Raw genomic sequence first — 22,876 nt, forward strand, 5'->3', positions numbered from 1 at the left:
GCTGGTTTAGAAGAATCGACTTTCAAATTTCAATGCTTAAGGTTCCGGACCACCAAGTTCCAGGACACAAAGCCCTCAACGGGAAACTAGGCCCGCTGATAGATGATTCAGGCCGCTTCTACAAACCCCTCCAGAGTGGCGAGCGAGGCTTAAATGAGTCACCTTTTTACCAGTCATTCTCATCTGATACACTTGTTTCTCATCATATACACAAATTCTTCCCCCAAATTCTATGGCATTCAGTCCATAGAAGCTTCTGATGGCTCTGGCCTCCAATCCCACCTAGTTCTAGAAGACTTGGTTGCAAATTACTTGAACCCGTCAATTATCGATGCTAAGATTGGGTCTTGCACTTGGTATGTGCAGGCACCGGAGGCGTATATACAGAAAAGCCTCAGAAAAGACGGACAATCTTCGAGCATTCATTTGGGTTTTCGGATCTCTGGGTTACAGATATATGCGGGTCAGGATTCTGGATGCTGGAAGCCTGATAAAAGGATTACTATGAATTATACAGCTGATGAGGTTAAGTTAGTTTTGAGGAAGTTTGTTTCATCAAATCAATCAACAGAACTTAACTGTGATCAGGATTGTGCCTATGCTTCAATTGTCTATAGTGGTCCTTCTGGCATTTTGGCACAGTTGTTGGAGCTAAAGTCATGGTTTGAGGATCAGGCGATTTATCATTTCTATTCTTGTTCTGTACTAATTGTTTATGATAAGAATTCACTACTTAAAGGTGGCGGTGGAGACTCTGGTCCTGCAATTAAGCTTGTTGATTTTGCTCATGTTGTTGATGGCGATGGCGGCCATTGATCATAACTTCTTAGGAGGTCTCTCCTCCTTTATCACGTTTATCTCGGAAATTGTAGCACAACCAAATCTTCTTCGCAGAAATGATGAATATTTAAGAAAAAAATGATGAAAACTGAGGAGTGTGTAGATCTCTTGGAGGTCAAATTTTACGGTCATTTTCTAATTGAAAGCCATTTATTTGTCCAAAATTTTCTTCTTCATGCTGTCAACCATGGATCTGGTAAGATACCTTAGTTTACTATTTTCTTTAACTTCCGCTTTCATATGTATCCTAAAAAGGGAAAAGAGGTAATCTTTAGTTATGTTTTGCTTGTAGACGAAACCGAATATAAGTTTAAGATCCCTGGAACAATGTTTGTTTAATCCTTTGCCAAGGCTTTGTTTATTATGTATCTCACCAACAGAATTCCAATTTTAGTATTCATGACACTAGGTCACTAGATATCTTCAGAGCCACAGGCTTGACTTGTTGCTTCAAAATTGACCCGATATGGAGGACTCAATAATCACAAACCCAAAACATACTTATGGGAAATGACCCAAGTACCCAACCCATAGGCAAATGCAAGCATACCCAAAGTGAAACGACTCGAAAGATTTATTAGGTCTACTCACAGTCTATAATGTTCACCTTCCTCTGACCTGAGACGTCTCCATTAGAATAATGTTATGTCTGCTATGCTGTAGACAACCTATGTTCCCAGCAAACAAAGTACAATTGTACAAGGGGTTTGTTTTGTGCTTGGGAATTGAACTTGGCTATTTTTCAGGATAATTTCTTGGTTCGTGGCCTACATAAAGTCTCAAATTTCCATAACCATGTTCGGTTGTCCATTGTGCAACATAGAGTGCTTCAGAAAACCTAGAGTTTGAGGCACATAGGTTGAAAAACACTGCTAATTTTGACCCACTTGCTTGGAAAATAATTTAGCAACCACAATCCACAATATTTCTCAACACTAATTATTATAGGATTGACCATGATAGCGGTCGACTTATGAAGATTAAATAGGTAAGAAACACTAAGATGATGCACTGAGAACTTGAGGAAGGCTTTATTGTAAGGTGATACTGGGTTAACATTTATCCGGATTAGATGTCGTCCTTTTCTCTATGTAAATAAATCTTGGGATTTATGAATGTAGTTTTGCAGTTAAGATTCGAGGTGAAAGCAGATTAAAGCAGAGATTGAGGATGGAGAGACGAAAAGGGGACATTTGTGGACGTGACTATAAGACAATAACTAACCTAACCTGATAGCGACCTACCTAGAGAAGATTTTACATGAATAGGATGCTAGAAGTATGTTATTTAGCTGATGGTGACCAATATGTTGTTTTGGTAGTTATAGATGGAATGATGGATTGATAGATGACAGCAGAAAGGTCAGAAATCAACCGTTTTACTACAGATATGTAAATGTACTGTAGAATGATAGGTAGGTAGATAGTAGTTTGAAAGGTCCTGTACTAGTTGTAATGGTATAGGGCATGATGCCTCCCAATTTAGGAAACCTGTTAGACCTACTGGTAAGAATGGTAAGCAGGTGGTGGGTAAACAACAACAGAGGAAGGTATGGAGACCTGTTCAGAAGCCTCCTGTGCAGACAGCTTCTGTCTTGTCTCCTCCTCCTTTTACCCCTGCAGTATTCCCACCTCTTTCTAGTATAAGGGCTACACCAAGTGTCAGACCTACCCCTACAAAGCAGATCATGAGGATGACTAGGCAAGAAGGAATGGTGGGAGTGAGGTTGTCAGACAAATTTTCTAAGTACAATTTCATGGATGTTCTGATTTCACACACTCCTGAAGAGCTAGTTGTTGATAGTGGGAAGGATCCTCCTGATAATCTTTCCAATGAATAATCTTGGTTTTTGGAATGTTAGGGTTCTTATTGACCTGAATAAACAGAAAGTGGTGAACTGGTTTATGCACAATAATGGGGTTGGTTTATTTGGTCTTATTGAAACAAAGATCAAACCTAGCGATCTTCTAAAAAAGAATTCCTCTATTTGTGATGGTTGGAGTGTCACTACTAACTATAGCTCGCATAAGGGAGGACGAATTTGGGTTCTTTGGAAGCCAAACTTATTTGATATGCAATTTCTTTCCTATGGAGCACAGCACATTCACATGCTTGTGCATTCAAAAGTTGATAGCAAGAGTTTTTACTTAACTATGATATATGCTTTTAATGACTTGAATGATAGGATAGAGTTATGGAGCTTCTTGAAGTAGATGTCTCAATCTTGCAGTGCACCTTGGCTTTGGTTGGGGGACTTTAATGCTGTTTTGTCCCCTATTGAGAGATTGGAAGGCAACACTACTGAGGCAGAAATGGAGCATTTCCAGGAGTGTGTGTCTTTGTGTGGAATGGAGGATCTAGGAGCTACTGGTGCCCTATACACCTGGTCAAATAAGCAGGTGCCAAGTGATAGAGTGTATAGTAGAATGGATAGAGCTATAGGGAATCAAGAATGGATGGATGAATTTGGGGATTATTTGGCTCATTTTCACCCTGAAGGTCTATTTGATCACTGTCCTTGCACAGTGGTTAATAGGAAGGCTGACTTTGGTGGAAGGAGAAGTTTTAAGTACTTTAACATGTGGGGTACTGTTGAAACTTTTAAGGTAGAGGTGGAAAATGTCTGGAGGAACCATTATAGAGGGACTAAAATGTACTCTGCAGTGAAGAAGCTAAAAGTTTTATAACCTGTTCTTAAAAGCTTGAATAAAACTTGCTTCTCTGACATTGAGAATAGAACCACCATTGCTAGTAAGGTGCTAGAAGATATTCAGGAAAAATTAGTGGACAACCCTAGGGACCTTGAGTTGATTCAGCAGGAACTTGATCTGTCCAGTGAGCTTAAAGCTTTACTCTCAGCTAGAGATAGTTTTCTTACTCAGAAGGCCAAACTGCAGTGGTCCTTAGAGGGGGACCTAAATACCTCTTACTTCCATCGTGCAATCAAGAAGAGGATAATGTTGAATAAGGTATTCCAGATTGAGGATAAACAGGGGGTCTTGTGTACTGAAGGTGGCACAATACAAACAACTTTCTTGGATTATTATCAAGATCTTCTAGGGGCTCACACTAATACTGATTCAGTGAATTATGCACTGGTAAGGATGGTTAATTGCTGTACTGAGGAGCACTGGAATATTCTGGCTAGGCCTGTTACAACTACTGAAGTTAAGGCTAGTCTCTTTAGCATTCCTAAAAGCAAATCACCTGGTCCAGATGGCTATAATAGCCAGTTTTACAAAGATGCTTGGGATGTTGTGGGAGATGAGGTGTGTGCTGCTATTATCAATTTTTTTGAGTCTGGTCAGTTGTTAACTCAAGTAAATGCAACTGTCATTACCCTAATTCCAAAAATTGATAGGCCAACTAGTGTAATGCATTTCAGACCAATTTCATGCTGTAATGCCCTCTATAAAGTTATCTCAAAAATCTTATGCACTAGATTGGCTCAAGTGTTGCCTGATATAATTAGTAGAAGTCAAGGAGCTTTTATAAAAGGCAGGAGTATACTTGAAAATATTTTAATTTGTCAAGATTTGGTAAGGATGTATAACAGAAGCATGGCATCTCCTCGTTGTATGTTCAAGCTAGATCTCCAGAAAGCCTATGATTCTATTGAGTGTCAATTCCTTGAACAGATGTTAGAAGGTTTGAAGTTCCCTGAGAAATTTAGAAAGATGATCATGACTTGTGTCTCTTCTCCTACCTATACTTTGAATCTTAATGGGGCTCATTTTGGATTCTTTAAAGGAAGGAGGAGCTTGAGACAGGGGGATCCTATTTCCCCATTTCTCTTCTGCATTTCTATGCAGTATCTGTCTAGGGTGATGAATTATGCAGTTGGGCAGTGGTTTTTCAGGTTTCACCCCCTTTGTAAGTCCCTGAAGTTGACACATTTACTCTTTGTTGATGATCTCCTTATGTTCTGTAAAGGAGATCATAAATCCATTATGCTCATCTTGAGGGTCCTTGCTACTTTTGCTGCTACCTTTGGACTTAAGGTTAATGCTAATAAGTCTGAAGTGGTGTTTAATGGGGTGACTGAAGTTCTGAAACAGGATATTACCTTTATCTCAGGCTTTTAGGAAGGTATTTTACCTTTTAAATATCTGGGTGAACCAATCCAAGCTGGTAGACTAACTAAGCACGAGTGTAATATTCTGGTGGATAGAACTGTGGCAAAAATCAGGGGAATAAGGGCAAGAAAATTGAGTTATGCAGGGAGGATTGTGTTAATCAATTTTGTTTTTAATACATTACACAACTACTGGTGCTCTATTTTCCTTTCACCAAAATGTGTTATTAAAAGAATAGAAGCCCTCTGTCGAAATTTCTTGTGGAATGGGGATGCTGAGTACCAAAGGACCCCTCTGGTTGTTTAGGATAGTGTCTGTTATAGTAAAAAGGAGGGTGGTTGTAGGTATTAATAATGTTGGGGTGTGGAATATTGCAACTGTTGAAAAACCGGTTAATTGGATTTATACCAAGGCTAATCGTTTGTGGGTGTTGTGGGTTGATCATATCTATATAAAAGGTGCTGATTGGTCTTCTTATATACCTCCACCAGATTCTAACTGGAATTGAAGGAATATATGCAAAGTTAAAGGTATATTAGCTACTGGTTTTCAGGGTAACCACTGGATGTCTGATGCTAGGGGTTACTCTATTAATTCTGGTTACCAATGGCTACAGAAACCACACCCTCCTGTACCTTGGTACAAAGACGTGTGGGATAACTGGAATATTCCCAAGCAGAGTGTGATTGGCTGGTTGATTCAGAGGAAAGCTCTGAATACTAGAGTTAAACTGTTTCAGCTAGGGATCAGTGATACAAATAGTTGTGTGTTGTGTGAATTGGGACCAGAAACTCATGCTTATATTTTTTTTGATTGTGATTATAGTATCCTGGTGGTAACCAGTATTGACCATTGGCTGCAGATGAGTCTTAAGAATGCTCCTGGACGCTGTTCAACTGTCAGAAGGAAAGTTTGGAGAGTGGTAAGGTTGTCCTGTTGGTATATGCTGTGGACTGAAAGGAATAAGTGCAGGATAGATATGAAGATTAGACGACCTGATTTGCTTGTCTCAGAGATCCAGAGGCTGGCACAGGAGAGGATTAGGCATAAGCTCATTCTTCCTATTCAGCAGGCTGATGAAATTTAGATAAATAGCCTTAGTATTCATGTTTGATCTGAGGATTGATCTTTGTAATGGCACTAATATGGTGAACACTTTCATGTAATTTTCGGTTGATTAATCAACAGCTTACATTTTACCAAAAAAAATATATCAGACTTCATAGGTTAACCAGTCCATGTCTTGTACTCTTGTAATATCTTACATCTTCCAGAGTCATTTTTTTACTAAAACCTGTTGCAAGATTCAATCTGCAGCATTTCAAATTCAATTTCAACGCCCAATACGTTAACTATGTTTGAGTGCTGGTAATATCCGTGAGCAAACAAAAGCATCCAATTTATCAACTTTTGCGTAATTTATATGGGATTGTCTAATGTTTAAGAATGGTCTACCTAAGGCCACAATAGAGAGAGAAAATCCAAAAAACCCCCAAAATTAAAAAAAACCCCAAATATCGAACTCCTCCTCGCCGGCGGCTTCTCCGGTCGCCTCTTTGGGTCGCCGGCGAGACTCCTTAAAACTTTTATGCTCCTTCCTCTCACTGTGATCCGGTGAGCTGTTCGCGTTAGCTGATCGTTTGTGTTCGTTTTCTTCATTCAATCGCGATTGTCATTTTAGGGTTCGGGTTTGTTTTTTTTTCGCCTTAGTTTAATCGTCTGTTTTCTCGCTATTGTTGTTTCATTCGTGACTGATAAGTTACCGGGGATGACATCTCCTCCGATCGTCTTCTTTGGTGTTGGTTTTGTTGTCTGTCTGTTTGTCAGCTTGTTTTCTGGGTTTTTTCTTTCAGTTTGATTGCTGGGTTTTAGTTCTTGGTCGAGGGGCTTCTCCCTTTTCCAGTTTTTCTAAGTAGGTTTGATGTTGTGGTGTACTGGTCTGCTCCCGTTTTTTCAGTTTTTCTGAGTCGTTTCGGTGTTGTGGTGTGTTGTATCCCTTCTTCGGAATTGTGTATCTATGTCTTCCGATAACATTTATCAAAAGTTTCTTGAAAATTTTGCTAGTGCCCATGTCAGCGATGGGTTTATGGAGAATAATAGGGATAGGATGTTAGGCTACTTTATGAAATTGCAGGGGTCAGCTTCGTTAATTTTAGCGGAGGTAAAGGAGCTTAAAAATAAGGGGAACGGTCTTTTTAGGCAAAATGATTTTGATAGTGCCGCGGAGTGTTACGATGAATCTTGTAAATTACTTAGTTTGAGTTTGGGAGATATTCGAGGTGAAGATATTCAATCGTTATCTGACCTTGCTGTTTCTCTTATGTCTAATATGGCTGCATGTGCCCTGAAACTTGAGGAATACAGAGCTGCCATGATTTTGAACACATTCCCTCGTAATGTTAAGGCACTTTTTCGTAGGGCGGTTGCTTATATGAAGTTGAAAAGATTTTCGAAAGGTGAATTGGATCTAGTTAATGCTTTAATGGTGGAACCAAGTAATAAAGATGTGTTAAGGGAATTAGAGGTGGTAAAAGGTCATCTTCTCATAAAGGAAAATGGAAAAAGAGTGCTGGAAGTTGCTAATGAAGATTGCGTGGAGGAGAACAACAAGAAGTCTGTTCATATTTCGGCATCTGATGTGGGTATAAATGATAGTGGTGAAAGCGTGGTTACGGAGGTGATGGAAGAACAAAGTGATGTGAGTATAAGGGATACTGAGAGTGTGAATATGGAAGAGACGGAGGTTCAAAGTATTTGTGCTAATAAGTCAGTTCTTGAGTTCTCCAAAAAGGGAGGTGGTAGTTCTACTTTAAGGATCCCAATAAATTCTTATAAAAAGTTGCTGGAAGGGAGAACGGTGAGCTTTTACCGTAAACGTGATTTGTCAACTTTAACAATTCGAATCCTTAAGGGTGAGACTACTAAGGAGATACACTTTATAAAGGAACAATGTTACCAGAAGAAGAAGAGGAAGAAGAAAAAGAGGAGAGGTCCCAAAAAGGGGAAATCTAAGATGATGGGGGCAATGAAGGAAGACATTACCCCCTCCGATATTATCAAGGTAGAACCTGATATTCCTAGCGTAAGTTTGAGCTCGTCCTCTACCAAGGCCATGACGTCTTGCGCATCTTCAGTTTGTGACAATTTCCCTCCTCCCGGTACTCATGTCCCCCAAGCTGAGGATGATTCTAATGACCATCAACCTTTCTTCTTTTCAGCTCGCCCTAAGAAGTGTAAGATTCTCTCATTTGAGAAGCCATCAGGCGCCCCTGTTACTCCTTTGTTTTGCAGGTACCCCTCTACTCATCATGTGCAAGAGAGGCGGAGAATCACCATGTTCAAGAGGAATCATAACAAAGGGGATGAACCTCCAAGACACAATTGACCTACTTTCTCAAAAAGTAGATCTCTCTCCCATAAATTTCTACATCCTCGTGGCGTAAGTGTGTCTTGTTGGAGGTACTCTTCTGAAGTTCAGTTGTTAAAGAAGAGAAAAGAAATGTTCGCGCAATTGACCAGCTCTGATCGTCCCGCTAAGAAGCCTATATTGATTGTCAACCCCATCTGTAATTTATTTGCTTTTCCTAATAATGTAGTAATAAATCCGATTCCGAGAGTCGGGTAGTTACTTTGTAAGAACATTTTCTTTACTGCTGTCAAAAAAAAAAAAGTTTATAGTTTATGTTATTATGAACTATGTTGCTTGGACTTAGAAGTATCCGACGCGGGTGCGTGTCAAGTGTCGGATTCGGCTATTTTATTGAAAAAAAAAATCACGTTTTTGGCCTAAAATGAAATGTCCGAGTGTCCTATCCATGTCCGAGTGTCAAGTGTTCGATACGGGTACGCGAGGTGATATTAAAGAGTCAGAGAAACATAGATTATGAACATGAGATGAAATCAATATATCTATCTATATTAATAAAGGAAGCTTTTTTCGAGCAATTACAGAGAGTCCAATTTTTATGAAAGACTTCCGAGCATTATTAAATATTAAGATTAAGATTGATATTAACAGAAGTCCAATTCCAATACAAGTATACAGTAACTAGAAGTTCTAGAACACGTAAAATACTATAGACTATTTAATATCGATATAATTTAAACATATAATATTAATTAATGTAGCTAAAGTCTATCTTTTTTACCCAATTAGTGGAGTATTTGATTAGCAATAAGAGACGAACTTAACATATTTATTAGCCTATAAATACAACGACAGTTTAATAATCTACTCAAAATTTAAGATTTACTTTTTTTAGCCTTCCTTCTTATATTGTGCTTCCTTCCCAAAATCAACGTCATATAACTATATAGTGTCATTATGTGCTTTATAATAATCATTATTATTAAATTACAGTTTTTATAGCATCCACAAACATGATTCCTAATATCTGTTATTTCTATTTATGATGCAGGTCAATAATAAATTGCGCTAGATGAAACATATTATAGATCATATACAGAGATATGCATACCTGAGAGTCCATATCATAAGATGAATGGGTAAGATAAGAGACCAATGTTGTATAGTTCTTTATAGTTTCTTATTACTCCGTATAAGAATGAGAATTTGTTTTTTTCCCTTTTAATGTTTCGAATGTAGTCCGTATAATTTAAGACCTAATCTTTGTGATAATTAATGTGAAGTTTTGATTTCTACTGCACCCAGCCATATATTCTTATGATTTTATAGACTTATCGATGTCGCCGTGTTGATTTGTGCAACAATATATTCTAGCGAGATGGTTGTTTTATCCGGAGTGCTTTAGTCGGTCATAAATTGAAAAACGGATAAGCTATTAAAATGGTAGTGTACAAGGTTATTTGTAGGGAAGCATTCGTAATTTCGTATAAATATTGATACACATTGAGATCTAAAGTCATCGTTGGCTTGCTGCAATGTGAACTATGTTTTTTAGAAGTATAAATAATTCATGTAATTCTTCTCTATATGTCTTTATATTTTTGGTCTAAATCATCCGGTAATCCGAACCACATTGGGCCGACTAATCCGGATTTCGGGGCGTGTCCAAGGATTACGGTATTTAAACCCCTCCCAATCACAAATTGTGGGGATTGATCATGACCTCCTACCAAGCGCATTTGCTACCACTGCGCCAACCAACGATTGGTTCTATATGTCTCTATATAAGGAGTATATATTTCGGCATGTTGGTAGGATTTGTAGGTATCTTCGACCTCAATAAAGATGAGCAGCAAGTTGGCAACAAAAGAAATTGAAGCACTTATTTATGAGATTAAATTTTACTACTCGCTTTGTCTAAATAATTTGTTGGATTTAATTTGTTTATCAATTTCGACATTGACCGCACAAGGTCACCAACTATTAATCCAAAAGTTATAAAATATTTATGAAATAATAAGAACTACTATAAACAAGTGGTTAGACGGAGGGAGTACTATATATTATAGGTTCCATATTATTACGTGTGACTGAGCTAAATGAAAAACCAAATGCATTCGTAGAAAGCATCATGTTTAACCACCGTCAACGTTTCATAACAAAATATCAGGCGTATATATACGTTGAATTTGTGAGCCTATAACTACCATACACAGCCTTCTAAATAAAGATCTGTCATACATATTTAGTTATTTATTTTGGGTTATTTCATAACAATAATCCATCCTATTGGTTGTCTGCAATAATCACTCCATCCTATCAATAATCCCAATTAAATCCAACATAAACATCATACCTTCTAATAACGAACCAACTCATATTTTGTGATGTTTAAGTGTATCAAATAAACCAAGTTCTTGATTTATCACTTGAAAATATTACATATAAACTTCACATATACCAGCTAGGTTTCCCAAAAACTATCAAATATTCCAACATAAACTTTTAAAAAATATCAGCTGGTTCGTTATTAGAAGATATGATACTTAGATTGGATTTAATTGGAATTATTGATAGGATGGAGTGATTATTGCAGACCACCAATAGGATGGATTATTGTTATGAAATAACCCTATTTATTACATATCCAGTGACCTGGTGCATACATTAATACATGTGTGTTATCGTTGTTTTGTTCTTTCAAAAAAGGTTCAATCAATGTTAATAATAATGCTAATTTTTGTTAAATGAATATCCATGTTGGTTCTTTGGTGGTGTGCTTGAGTTTGTTACAATGTTCGTTGTAGTTTGTGGACTATAGTTGATTTCTCTCTATATGAATGAATATATAATATGGAGTATATGTATATCAGAGCATAAATATGATTATAGAGAGTTAACTACTTTAGAATAAAATTGTAAGGAAGAGAAAATAATACAGTACATATAAACTGTTTTGACATCAAAAGACTGAAATATAATTTAGAATCTTTAAAATGCTCACAAAAAATATAACACACATAAACTATAGTCCTTTTTTCTTAAATATTGTGCGCTGATGATTGACCTCACAATTGTTAACGGGTTTGTTTCAATTATCTAAATTGACTTTGAATGTAGATTCACAGCAGTTAAGCTAATCAATAACGTTTTTAATGCAATTGAAAATTGAAAATAATATACAAGACTCTACTAAGCGGCCCGTGCATCGCACGGGCATTAACTCTAGTATATATATATATAAAATAGGCTTTTTTCAGGCAATTCTAGAGACTCCAACTTTTTAAAACTACCTAATTAATTTTATTTGAAAGAATAATATGAATAATTATCCCAAAATTTATGCAAATTTTATCTACATAGCTCTCGAGTGTCCAACACTTTCAGAAGTCTAATGTTTAACAGCTTTCTCATACAAGATAAGAATTGGAAAAGAGTAGATTATTACGAGTATATAAATAGGAGCACACCTTCCTCCTACTATGTGTACTTTTTATTAGGGTCACCGTGTTTACTTTCACCTGTCAATTCTTATTGATTATTGTTACTTACTAATTTCATGACTTTTTATGTTTAGGTGTTATGGCAAAGCAAATACAATACTGGTATTGAACCAAGTTGGTATATGGAGTATGAGCATATAATGGTGGAAATGAAATACTTTCTTTCTTTATAGATTTTAATGTGCATGGAAGGTAATTTCTCATAATTTGTTAATAGGTTGACAATAATTCTATTTATTGATTGTTCAATTTTTCTTTATCCTATGTAATCCAGATTAGCTCGGTAGTAATCCATTTTTCTGACCATTTACGGATTCGGCTCTGTTCAGGTACTATATGTACCACCCCCAGACCTCGAAGCTCGACATGAGATATTGAGAGTACATGCAAGAAACCGAATTTTTCACAGGGGCAGAGCTAGAAGGACTGTGTAGAGAAGCTGGAATTGTCGCTTTGAGAGAAGACATTTCTTTCTGCCACAATTGTGAATGACCGTGAAAACCTCTCTGAAACCCGCTCTAACAAGGGAAGAAGTCGATAGGTACTCAAGATTCATGAAAAGTTCATCTTTGCAGTTGCATCAGGTCCAGCTCGAGACGCAACTGCCCACTAAAACCAAACCAAAAGGCTACGGTCCTGTGAGTGCGGTCACAGTTGCTGCTTTAAGCTTGGTCGTAGTAGTATAAGCATAAACGTGCATGTATAATAAATTTTGTTACTATTACATTATATCTACTATATAGACATATTGTACAATTGTAGCAATTGTCGTATTTTATTTTAAGAAACAAACTATAAATATGGTAGACAAGTAGTCAGTCATGCTATTATATTAAGTTAACCAAGCAATGTTCGGTCTTTCAATCGTCTTTGTGTCAAAAATTCGTATGATTAGTTATTTAGCTCTATAACTTGCATCTTAAAATTTCACATGGTTAGCAATTTTCGTGTAAACTGATGTAGTTTGATTTGGTAACAGGGAACATGATAGCATTGAAAAAGGTTAGGTTTGATAATTTAGACCCAGAAATTGTGAATTTTATGGTGAGTGAGATTGTAATTTTGAGTTGAGAGTTTATACTCTTAATTTTCATACTCCTCTATTATTTGTTTGAGATATAAAAGAATTACTACTACATATTATATTGATATGATATTATACTATCTATCTATGAGCACATAAAAAGATAAGAGGCATGGCTTACATATTGTTTTACGCCAGAAATAAGCCATACATCAAACAACTTCCAAGAAAAAAAAATGGTTATATATGAGCACTAATTAGATACAAGTATCTTCTACCGTCTTTCAAGTTTAGATCACAATTTTAACTAATGATTTCGATGTACTTTTTTTGTATTTTTGGTTTTCATTTGTTTGATGTATTTCGTAATTAATTTTTTATTTTAGTAACAATAGAATTATTCTAAGTAATTTAAAATAATTTGACAAGATCAATTTTAGTAACAATAGAATACTTTAAATACGTTCCCATATCAAAATAGAACATCAAGTATAAGCAATTTATATACTCCTTTTATGAAGCTATTGCCTCCCAAGTAAACTACTTGGCCCGTCTTAAGCTGACAACGGATATATCAGTCAAACGTAAAAGAGAATTGGAATTCAACTCAATCTCTAGGCAAGTTAATTTGTTTTTAAAAGTACCGATCATGTAGTTAGCTCAAATAGTTTTTGGGTAGAGTTTTGCTCATATTTTATCCTTCTACAATTATGATAATCTTAAGGATATGTCAAATTATCATTAACACAAGGCTAATACTTTGAGAAGCCTCTATTATAGATATACCCCCATGTATACTTATTAACTTTTATTTAATTAATTATTCCACTCCTTTTTGAGTTACACAAAGAACAACCTGGATGATATGTACATAAGAATTAGAATACTTGGCTAATCGGAAATCCAAATTTGCCCCCTATTGGTGAATTATTGGAAATAGAATTCGAGCGTTAAACAATAACTATCGTCTTTCGCAATAAAGATAGAATGAGGGGTGTAATAATCTACGAAAAGATGTACTGAATTTATTAAATTAAATTTCTCACAAAACTTAATCTATTTTTAACACAAATTCTTATTTGTGACGTATTTAACCCGTTGCAAACTTGTGACGGATATACTCATCACAAGGGCCAGGATGAACTTTTATAATACCCATTTTTCACCTAATCAATTAAGAATAGAAAACAAAGTAAATGAACGAATTTGTAAGAAAAACATGTATTACATGTCTCAAGGAAATAATAGAAGATTGGTAATGCATTAACGTATCTATATATTATTATTACACAAAATCTCATTTGTGACGGCACGTATCCGTTACTTTAGAGTGACGGATACCATTTTCTCTCACAAATGACCAAAATAGAGGAGAGAGGGAAGCACATGGGGGTGCCCCACCCAGGGGCGAGGCCACATATGGCTACGGTGTAGCAACCGCTACACCAAAAACAAAAAATTCAGTTAGAATTTCGTGATTTGCTACACCAATATTTACGGTTTTCACACTAATTATCTATACACTTTACCTTGAGTATATATTTTGCTACACCAGAATCAAAATCCTGGACTCGCCTCTGCCCCCACCTTGTCCCCTCTATTCATTTTGTGAGTGGAATTATCCGTCACTTGCTCCGACCCGTCTTCAGCAAGACTAATTGTTATTATTAATATAAAGTAATTTTTAATTACGCTTTTAACGTTGAGATGTTGGTGCAAAAACTTTACACTTTTTTTCATTTTTTTTTTTCCAATTGTTGAACATTATTGACTCACTCCTATAACACAATGACTTCTACGTTTTGTGCTCTCATTGAAAATAATAGTTAGTTCTAAATAATTAATAAATAAATGAGAATTAAATATTTAACTCATCTTATAATTTCACTGAAAACAAAAGTTATCTTCACGTATACTGAATAAACATTTGAAATTAGATAAATGAAGTGAGTAATAGACAACTCTTTCTTATCTTTGAACATATTTCCATATAACCTCTATTATTGAACACGATTAAAAAGTGGAAAACAATTAAAGGAGAAACAATTTTGTAACCCGTGCAACGCACGGGCACAAAATCTAGTTTAGTAGAATTTTTGGCTGATAAAAGTAAAAGGGGTAGCTTGTCCCAGTCAAAGGTTCGAGTTTTGTTGCGTTATTTCGCGTTCAGTCTATCCTCACACCGGATCATCCGTACTGCAACGAAATTCTTCTGCAAACTAGCTAGGCCCCAAGAGGCCGATAACACTATATGTGAACCCAGTAGTATTGTACTTGAACCTATTCCTCACAACCAATCGAACAGCAAACCATGCAACAGTGGGTCAGACAATACAGCATACCTCTTTGAGCGCCTACCACGAGATTAGCTCATTGCCTGCCAATAATGGATAATTTCTCAGTACCTTATTGGGAATTGAGCCTCTACTTCACTTGGTGAGAATCAAACATATACAAGCAAGGATTTATATTTAATTTGGTGCTCAAGTTATTGGGCGTGAATAATTTTAGTAGATATAGTCAGCCGATCATGGAAGAAGAACATCTCACTTCCACGTTATGTTCATCATTGAATAATTTGAATTGGTTGCAAAATGCTTGCAAATAAAGTGCACTGGAGTTTGGTTTTTGGTGGTCTTGGTTGTCTAGAGTTAGTCAAGACTGGGATATTCTTTTTTAAAGTCGGGACGGAGTACTACATGAAGGATGTGCAGAAATCGCAACTCTTTGAAGCGCAATATATCAAGCAATGTCTAAACTTCCCTGGTTTATTAGAGCCTATTTGGGGTCTAATGACGGGTATTAAACCTGTGCAAGAGTATCACAGACGACCTTATTCAGTATTGCAGGTATGTTCTTGTCATGTGATTATGCATATTTATATTTATATTTTCATTGCTCAAGTCTTTTATTTACTTGAAATTATGGTTGCACAAGTGGTTGATTCCTATCTTGGGCAAAACCTCAAAATGGTAACTGATCTGACCAACTGTCGCCGTTCACTTGTGAGTTGTGAGATTCAACAAGGGAAAAAAAGCAGAATGGGCACACTAATATATCTGCTCTTGTTATATTATGGAGCAGGCAAATAACAATGTCTAGATCCAATTTTCGACTCAACTTTTGTTACGTTTTATCCGAAAACTGTTTATGTGTATGCTCTCATTGCACAGGTAAGGCTGCAATCAACGGACTCTCTATATCCTACCATAGGGTGCGAGTCAATAAAAAAGAGGTGTTTGGAAGTACTTTTGAGGTTTTTCTCCCTTTGGATAAAAAATTATAGCCTGCAGATTATACCACGTATGAGTATATATCTCAATTCATTGCTGGATTTAATTGGTTCTATAGTGTTTTAGGCGTTATTTGCATCTTTCTGATGCTGTACCTATCCTTGGATAGGGAATTGCCCATTCTCTTGGTTGTGCTTGCCTTGACAGTTCAAAATACAAACAGGCATTAGAATCTTACAGCCGACGTTCAAACCTTATGTTCCCTCTGTTATTCAGTTGGGTCACTTTTGGGATTCTTTATCATTGGCTACTTGGTTCACTCCATCAACGCAACAATAAGTTTTACAAGGGCCTCAAAGGGTTTCACATATTGGGTAGGAGATAGGATGTACACAACCTTACTTGTGTGTTAATACGAGAATGTTGTTTCTAAATGACCCAAAATAAAACTCATAGGGATGGAGATCTAAAACCGTACCCACCTATTTATCTACTACCCATCTATATAGCAACTTGATCGATATGGTTTTAGTAAAATTAGTTAAATCACTACACGTTTGCAAACTTTTTAGAGTCGACTTCATAATTTAAGATTTTCATTGATCATTCAAGAAAAAAAGAAGATAAATATCTCTATAGAAATGAATAATAGTATTAATTAATGATCTTATTTTTGGCGGGTATGAAGTGTGTTATTTTTTATATCCATTTCCACCGCACCACCTGTTAACATTCTATTCATACTTGCTCGAACTGGTGGGTGGGTGCAGTACGATACCCAATTGTGCCCATCCTGCTGACATCCCTATACGGCAATGAGTCACTCTGCAACTTTGGAGTAAAGTGCACCTATAAATTTCAATTTTTTTTAATAAAAGGAAATCAAATGGATCAAAACCGCGGAGTGACGACTGACTAGTAATGAAAAGATAGGATACGATTGTCAAATGCTAAATGAATCCAATGGCGTAATATCTTCAGCTGTGGATTTATGTGCTCCCTAAATTATGGCGAGACATTAGTTTTCAAGAAGAAGAGTGATGTTGGTAAGGTATTTTTAACTCCCAATTTTATCTTATCTTAGAAAGGTTCCAGGTTATTCACTTCTATGGATTGGCGATGATCCCAGCAGCTATAGTACTTGTAGTCAAAATCATTCACGATGGAACGCTGAATATTTCTTGGAATGAGTCGAGACAGAGACTCGTAGAGTAATGGATGCAAGTAGAGAACTGTATGGTACTTGGAGGTTGTCGAAGATGTGGCGAGATGTTTATATATGTTCTTGTCATTTGCCTCGAGTCTGGATGTTCATGATGGTATGTCTATGTTCTACTGGGTATACTGATTCAGATCCAGGTCCTCAATTGTCTCACTCTCAGGTATGATAAGGAAAAAGTTAAGAATAAAAATGTTTGCTACATAATTACTCAACTTTCAGAAATTTGTTGGGCATATGCGTGTAGGTTCAGCTGGTGCCCTAATGGGATCTCTGCTATTCCAATATGCCTCGAATGATCACCAATCTCGAGATCTGTGTCTTTGGAGCCGGTTCTTGGATACTTCTGGTATCGCGATGGAATGTGAAAGTCGGCATCTCAAATGAGGTTTTCGGAGCTATTGCCAGCTTGCCTTCCAATTTTATGTTGAGGCTCAAATGGATGCCGGTTCTAGCTCGCAGTGCCAAACTTCACCTCCAAGGAATTTTAAGGCATCTTCTTTGCTTTAACAATGTCTATTGATAATCTTGGTAATTCTACATCATCTTGGTTAAGTGGCATCTTACTCTTTTTTTCTGAAGATTAAGAAGGCGAGTCTCAACAATCTTGAATTGCCATCTTGATCCACAGTATATCTAGATTGTGTCCGCTGCTCGTCATATTTTGGATACCTACCAACTCTTTTGTCCCTCCTCGTCCATTCTCGAGTACAGAAGAAACAACAGAGATGGGCAGAATCCCGAGTACAGAAGAAACAACAGAGATGGAAATTCTGCAGGATATATCCACGAGGAAGCAGAGGCAGAGGCACACTACAGAATGGAATTGAAACATGGTGTTAGCCCCCGTTTTGCCAGCAGTAGATGAAATCTGACATGCATGTTAATGGATTTCCAAGGATAATTTGGAAGATAATGTCTTTGCGTTACAGTTTAACGGAAGAGGTATTGAGATGGATGCGGAGGTCATCCGGACGATACGTCTCAAAGATTTGAATCAGGGATATTATTGTAGTACTATGGAACCAAGATCAACTATAATTTGGATTCAATTTCAAGACTATTTTGGAACAAAGTTGAGCATAAGTGGGAGTATGCAGGTACTTAGAAGTGTACACTATACGTAGACAACATTAAAAAGTGCGGACCAACAAATGATTACAACACCACACATGAAGAGCTCCTATACTAGTACTATTTCCATGTTCAAATCATTCCTCCATACTATTGGCAAGAAAAAATACACTAGTAGGAACAAAATGAAATAAACAAATCACAGTTCCAGAGATAAGAATTGGACCACCTGGAAGAACAAAGCCGACAGCATTTGGAGAAATAATTGGCCGATTTTGAAAGGGGGCAGTCTGGAAAGCGGAAGGATTGGCGAGGAAGATGATGGAGGTGATGAAGAGATAAAGCAGTGTTGTAATCGGTACCATCTTTTGTAAGCCTGCCTTCTCCTTAGAAACTCAAACTGCAGATGGAAAGTTGGTACTACTTGTTTATCTATTCATCTTAAACTTTTATCATGCCAACTTTAGTTTATTGGTTAGTTAAACTGTCTTTATATAGCACCATAAAAAGGATGAGTTAGTAGTAGTGGATTACTAAACTATTAACAGTATCAGAGTAGTCATTGCATGATTTTAAGTCTCTGAGCTTATTCAATTATCTAGTGTAAACGATATCCTCTACTCTTATTATACACTATTTTTAAATCGAATGATTTGAGTATAGACGTATAGTGGAAGAATAATAAGAAGCAAATAAGTACTCCAGGGCGAAGTAGCAAGTTAATCTTAAAGGTTTGTCGTAATTAAGTCTTTTGAGTTTCATTAGGTGTAAATTAAACTCATACATTTCGATTATTGTACAGTTAAGCCGATTAATGATTTATCTTCATTTCCATTTCAGTTTAATTTCATTTTTTATTTAAAATTTACTTTAATACTCGTAAAAAAGAAATTGTTTTAGCACTTTTTATGAATTTCTTAATTGAATGCAAAGCGTAAGAAAAACAAAATCAATCAATATTTATCTATATTATTAAAGGAAGCTTTTTTCGAATGATTACAGAGAGTCCAATTTCTTTGAACTACTCCAAGCAATTTTCTATCTCTTTCAAGCAATTCTCGATCTCCTTTACATAAATTAAGACTATTATTAGTGGATACCTACACCAATACAAATACAATTAAGTAGTGGCACAAATTCTCATTATAGACGGACACTATCCGTCTATACGTATAGACGGATACCACTTCCCCTTACAAAATACCCATTTGCCATAAAATGGAAAGCACATGGGGGGTGCCCACCTTACCCATTTTATTAGAGGTCTTTACCCGTCTATTCGCCTCACCCGTCTATACCAAGACCTATTGAAGACCTACACCAGTTCAAATACAGTTAAGGGTGTGTATATAAATAGGATGGGTGGGAATTGAAAGAAAAAAATATATTAATGGGTAATTACGTAAAAATTTCCCTATATCATCAATTGTATGCTATTTAACTTTCAGTTGTATTGGTATTTGTATATTAGTTGCTTCATTCTTAGTTTGATTGTCAGTAATGATTTGCTCTATTTCTTATTATTTTGATATGGAGTACAAAGTTCTAATGATTTGTTTTTTTGTTTTGTTTTTTTGCAGGCACTTAAAACAAATACACTGGATTACCTAATCATTCATACTATTACTCACCGGATAATAATACATTTGTACGTATTATGAAGTAGAAGAATTTTCCTCCAGATGCATTGCAAGGTAATTAAAAGGTTTTGTTTAGGTTTCGATGTTTTTAATGCTTTTAATATTGACAACCTATGTTTATTAATGTGTAGAACAAGTGCGCTAATCCTAGCGTGGGAAAAAAAGTTTAAAGACTTATTTAATTAGTTATTTTAGCATAATAGTTTTTGTGGTAAACATATGATTTGTGCAAAAAGAGTATAAAAGTTTGAAATTTCTCTTATGAGTACTTACCATCATTCTATAACTTGAGTAGAAAAGTAGAACAAAATAAGAGTCGAACGTTTAAGAAAAATGGATGTTCTTTTAGTTGTTTATGTTTTACTACGTAGCATTTACTTTTCAATGATTCATAATTAGAATGTCTTTCTCACAGTTTGTAGTTATGATTGTCTTAAAACCAACAGTAATAAAATTATGACTTTATGATAATGTTTTGGAACAGACCGCAAGAGGAGAGAAGAGAAGCAAGGAAAACGAAGGAAGTTCAAATCACATGAGCTGTACTCCGTAATAGGAGTAAAATTTAAATATCCTGCTAATTTTGCAAATCATATAAATTGTAATATACGTGGTTTTCGATATTGATTAATGCACGTGAATATATTGTTAAGCATACATTGGTGAATATATTGTTAAGCATACATTGATAATTGATATATTTCATAAGGCTTTAAGTCTTTAACTAAAAACTTCAAAAATTTCATCCGCCAGGGGAACGACCGCCCCCTGTAACACCCGCGAATTTCTCATTTTGACATTTAAAATTTATTTAACCATTTAATTACTTTATTTTATATTTTTGAATTATTTAATTTAATTGGATTTATTCTTAAACAAGATTTTTATAAAAGTAATATTTAAAGCTTAAATTATATAAAAATACGTGTTTTAGTCGGATAGTAATAATAATAATAATAATAATAATAATAATAATAATAATAATAATAATAATAGCGATAATAATAATAAAGTTCAGTCTTAAATTATAGTAGGTTTAAGACGAATTTCCGTCTAGCAAAGAGACTAGACCTATCTACTCTCGACCTATCCCGTATCGACAACACACCCCTCAATTTTGGCACCCAGCTAATATAATAATGATAAATTTACTCTCTCACACTCTCCTCACCCAATCATACCCCGCCAACCCCTCCCCTTTATTTTCGAAAACCCTGTGACTTAAACAAAACGACACCTGCAAACAACAATTCTGCAGCGGTAAAAATGCAAACCAGAACAAGCTCAAAAACCCATTAATGGCGGTCCTAAAATCCTAGATTTCTCGCTCAATTTTCGACCAAACTCAATAATTCTTGCACCATTCTTCTCCTTATCTCTTCCTTCATCTTTTGAGGTAAGAAAGGCATAGCCTTGTGGAGTTCTCGTCTCGGCCCGTCTCATAAATGTGACGTTTTTAAACTAACTCGGCTCTTATTACGGTTTTAGGGGAAGACTTTGAGGACCCCGAAGGAAACTCGTTCATAATAGACCATTCCCTCGAAGATTGAAGATAGTTAAGGTAACGGTGATAGGTTACTCGACGAAATGTCGATATTTCACCATTCCCACTCGTTTTTCACCTTTGTATGTCGTAAAGTTTAGTCTTTTTGTCCTTCTCTTGTAAGTGGTTAAATTTTGTGGTGTTAATGGTTATTTTACGCGGCTATTGGGATAGCTTTGGGTTCGTTCCTACTGAATTCGGGCATAGGGGGAGGGAGTTGTCGAGTTCCCGCAACTGTTGGGTTCAAGTACTGTTGCCCTTCCCCTTTTTCGTACCTTTTGAGTTCCCTGGATGGTTTTTGTGTTGGCTATTGTAGCTGCGTTTCCGTGTCACCTTTGTCTTCTATTTCCGTCTTGAATTTGGACGAAAAGAGCTACTGGAACTCTGCTTTAGTACCGTGTAGGAGTTGTGTTGGTCCCTGTTTTGGGACGGACGAAACAGTCTTCTGATCTGTCATTCGTGTCTTGTCTTTACGCTAATGTCGTTACATGTATGCTCGATATTACTCCGCTTGAAAAACTCAGTTTGTGGACTCTTGGAGCCCCGTCTTTATACTGTGTCCATTGTTGCTTTATTCCCGATTTCGGGGACTATTTACTTGCAGATGAATCGGGTTTGACTTGGGTAATAAAGGATGTCTAGTAGGTATGATGATTGTGTGCATAAATAGATACATCCGTCTCGAGCATGTCATATGTCCGTCTTTTGGGTACTTGGTGTGTTATTCGGTTGAGTATTAGTGAGAAACGATGGGTTTGCTGGCTGCCCGTGGGCCTGGCATAGGCGGCTGGGTGGCTGGCCGTGGGCTGACGACACGGCCACGGCTCGTGGTGATCCCGTGTAATAGTTGGCTAACTAGATGGTGATGTGTTTATGTTAATGCACCTTGCTTGGTTTAAATTTTGGGCTCACCACAAGTTAGTATTTGGGCTCTCTACCTTATAATTGTTGGGCTCACCATGTCTCATGTATTGGATTTGTATGTTTTCCTTGTTTGGGCCAACTCATTATCATTGGGGTGTTTAAAAATAATCTACTTGTGTTGATTCCATTTTATTCCGTAAATTTCACATGACGTACATCATTCATTATCACTTGTTATATTTTATTTAACCGACATGTATAATTATAAAATGGAATGTTTATTAATATAATACAAATATGAGATATTCGCTATAAATAAGTATTTGTATGAGTCATATCCTTGATTATGTCTTGTATTGTTCTCTTGTGAGAGTCTTGATCCTATCGGATACTAGGGGTGAGCTATAAGCCCTCTAGTTGCGATATGATCGTCGGGATTGATGTTCCCATCCGTACTCATGGTGAGATGCAAGCCATGAGTATGAATGTGACA

At 36.3% G+C, this 22,876-nt stretch overlaps 1 protein-coding gene and 1 pseudogene across 1 annotated transcript; both read left to right on the plus strand.

Moving 5' to 3' along the window:
* Nucleotides 1-32: 32 nt before the first annotated feature.
* LOC141627504 (inositol polyphosphate multikinase beta-like) lies at nucleotides 33-922 on the plus strand (annotated as a pseudogene).
* A 4,259-nt stretch (nucleotides 923-5,181) lies between these two features.
* LOC141627506 (uncharacterized) lies at nucleotides 5,182-6,003 on the plus strand. Its single transcript, XM_074440749.1, has 2 exons — nucleotides 5,182-5,307; nucleotides 5,470-6,003. The coding sequence occupies exons 1-2, from the start codon at nucleotides 5,182-5,184 to the stop codon at nucleotides 6,001-6,003; spliced, it is 660 nt and encodes a 219-aa protein (XP_074296850.1).
* The last annotated feature ends 16,873 nt before the right edge of the window (nucleotides 6,004-22,876 follow it).

The sequence above is a fragment of the Silene latifolia genome, chromosome Y (genome assembly GCF_048544455.1).
Source record: "Silene latifolia isolate original U9 population chromosome Y, ASM4854445v1, whole genome shotgun sequence".
In the NCBI taxonomy this organism is placed as follows: domain Eukaryota; kingdom Viridiplantae; phylum Streptophyta; class Magnoliopsida; order Caryophyllales; family Caryophyllaceae; genus Silene; species Silene latifolia.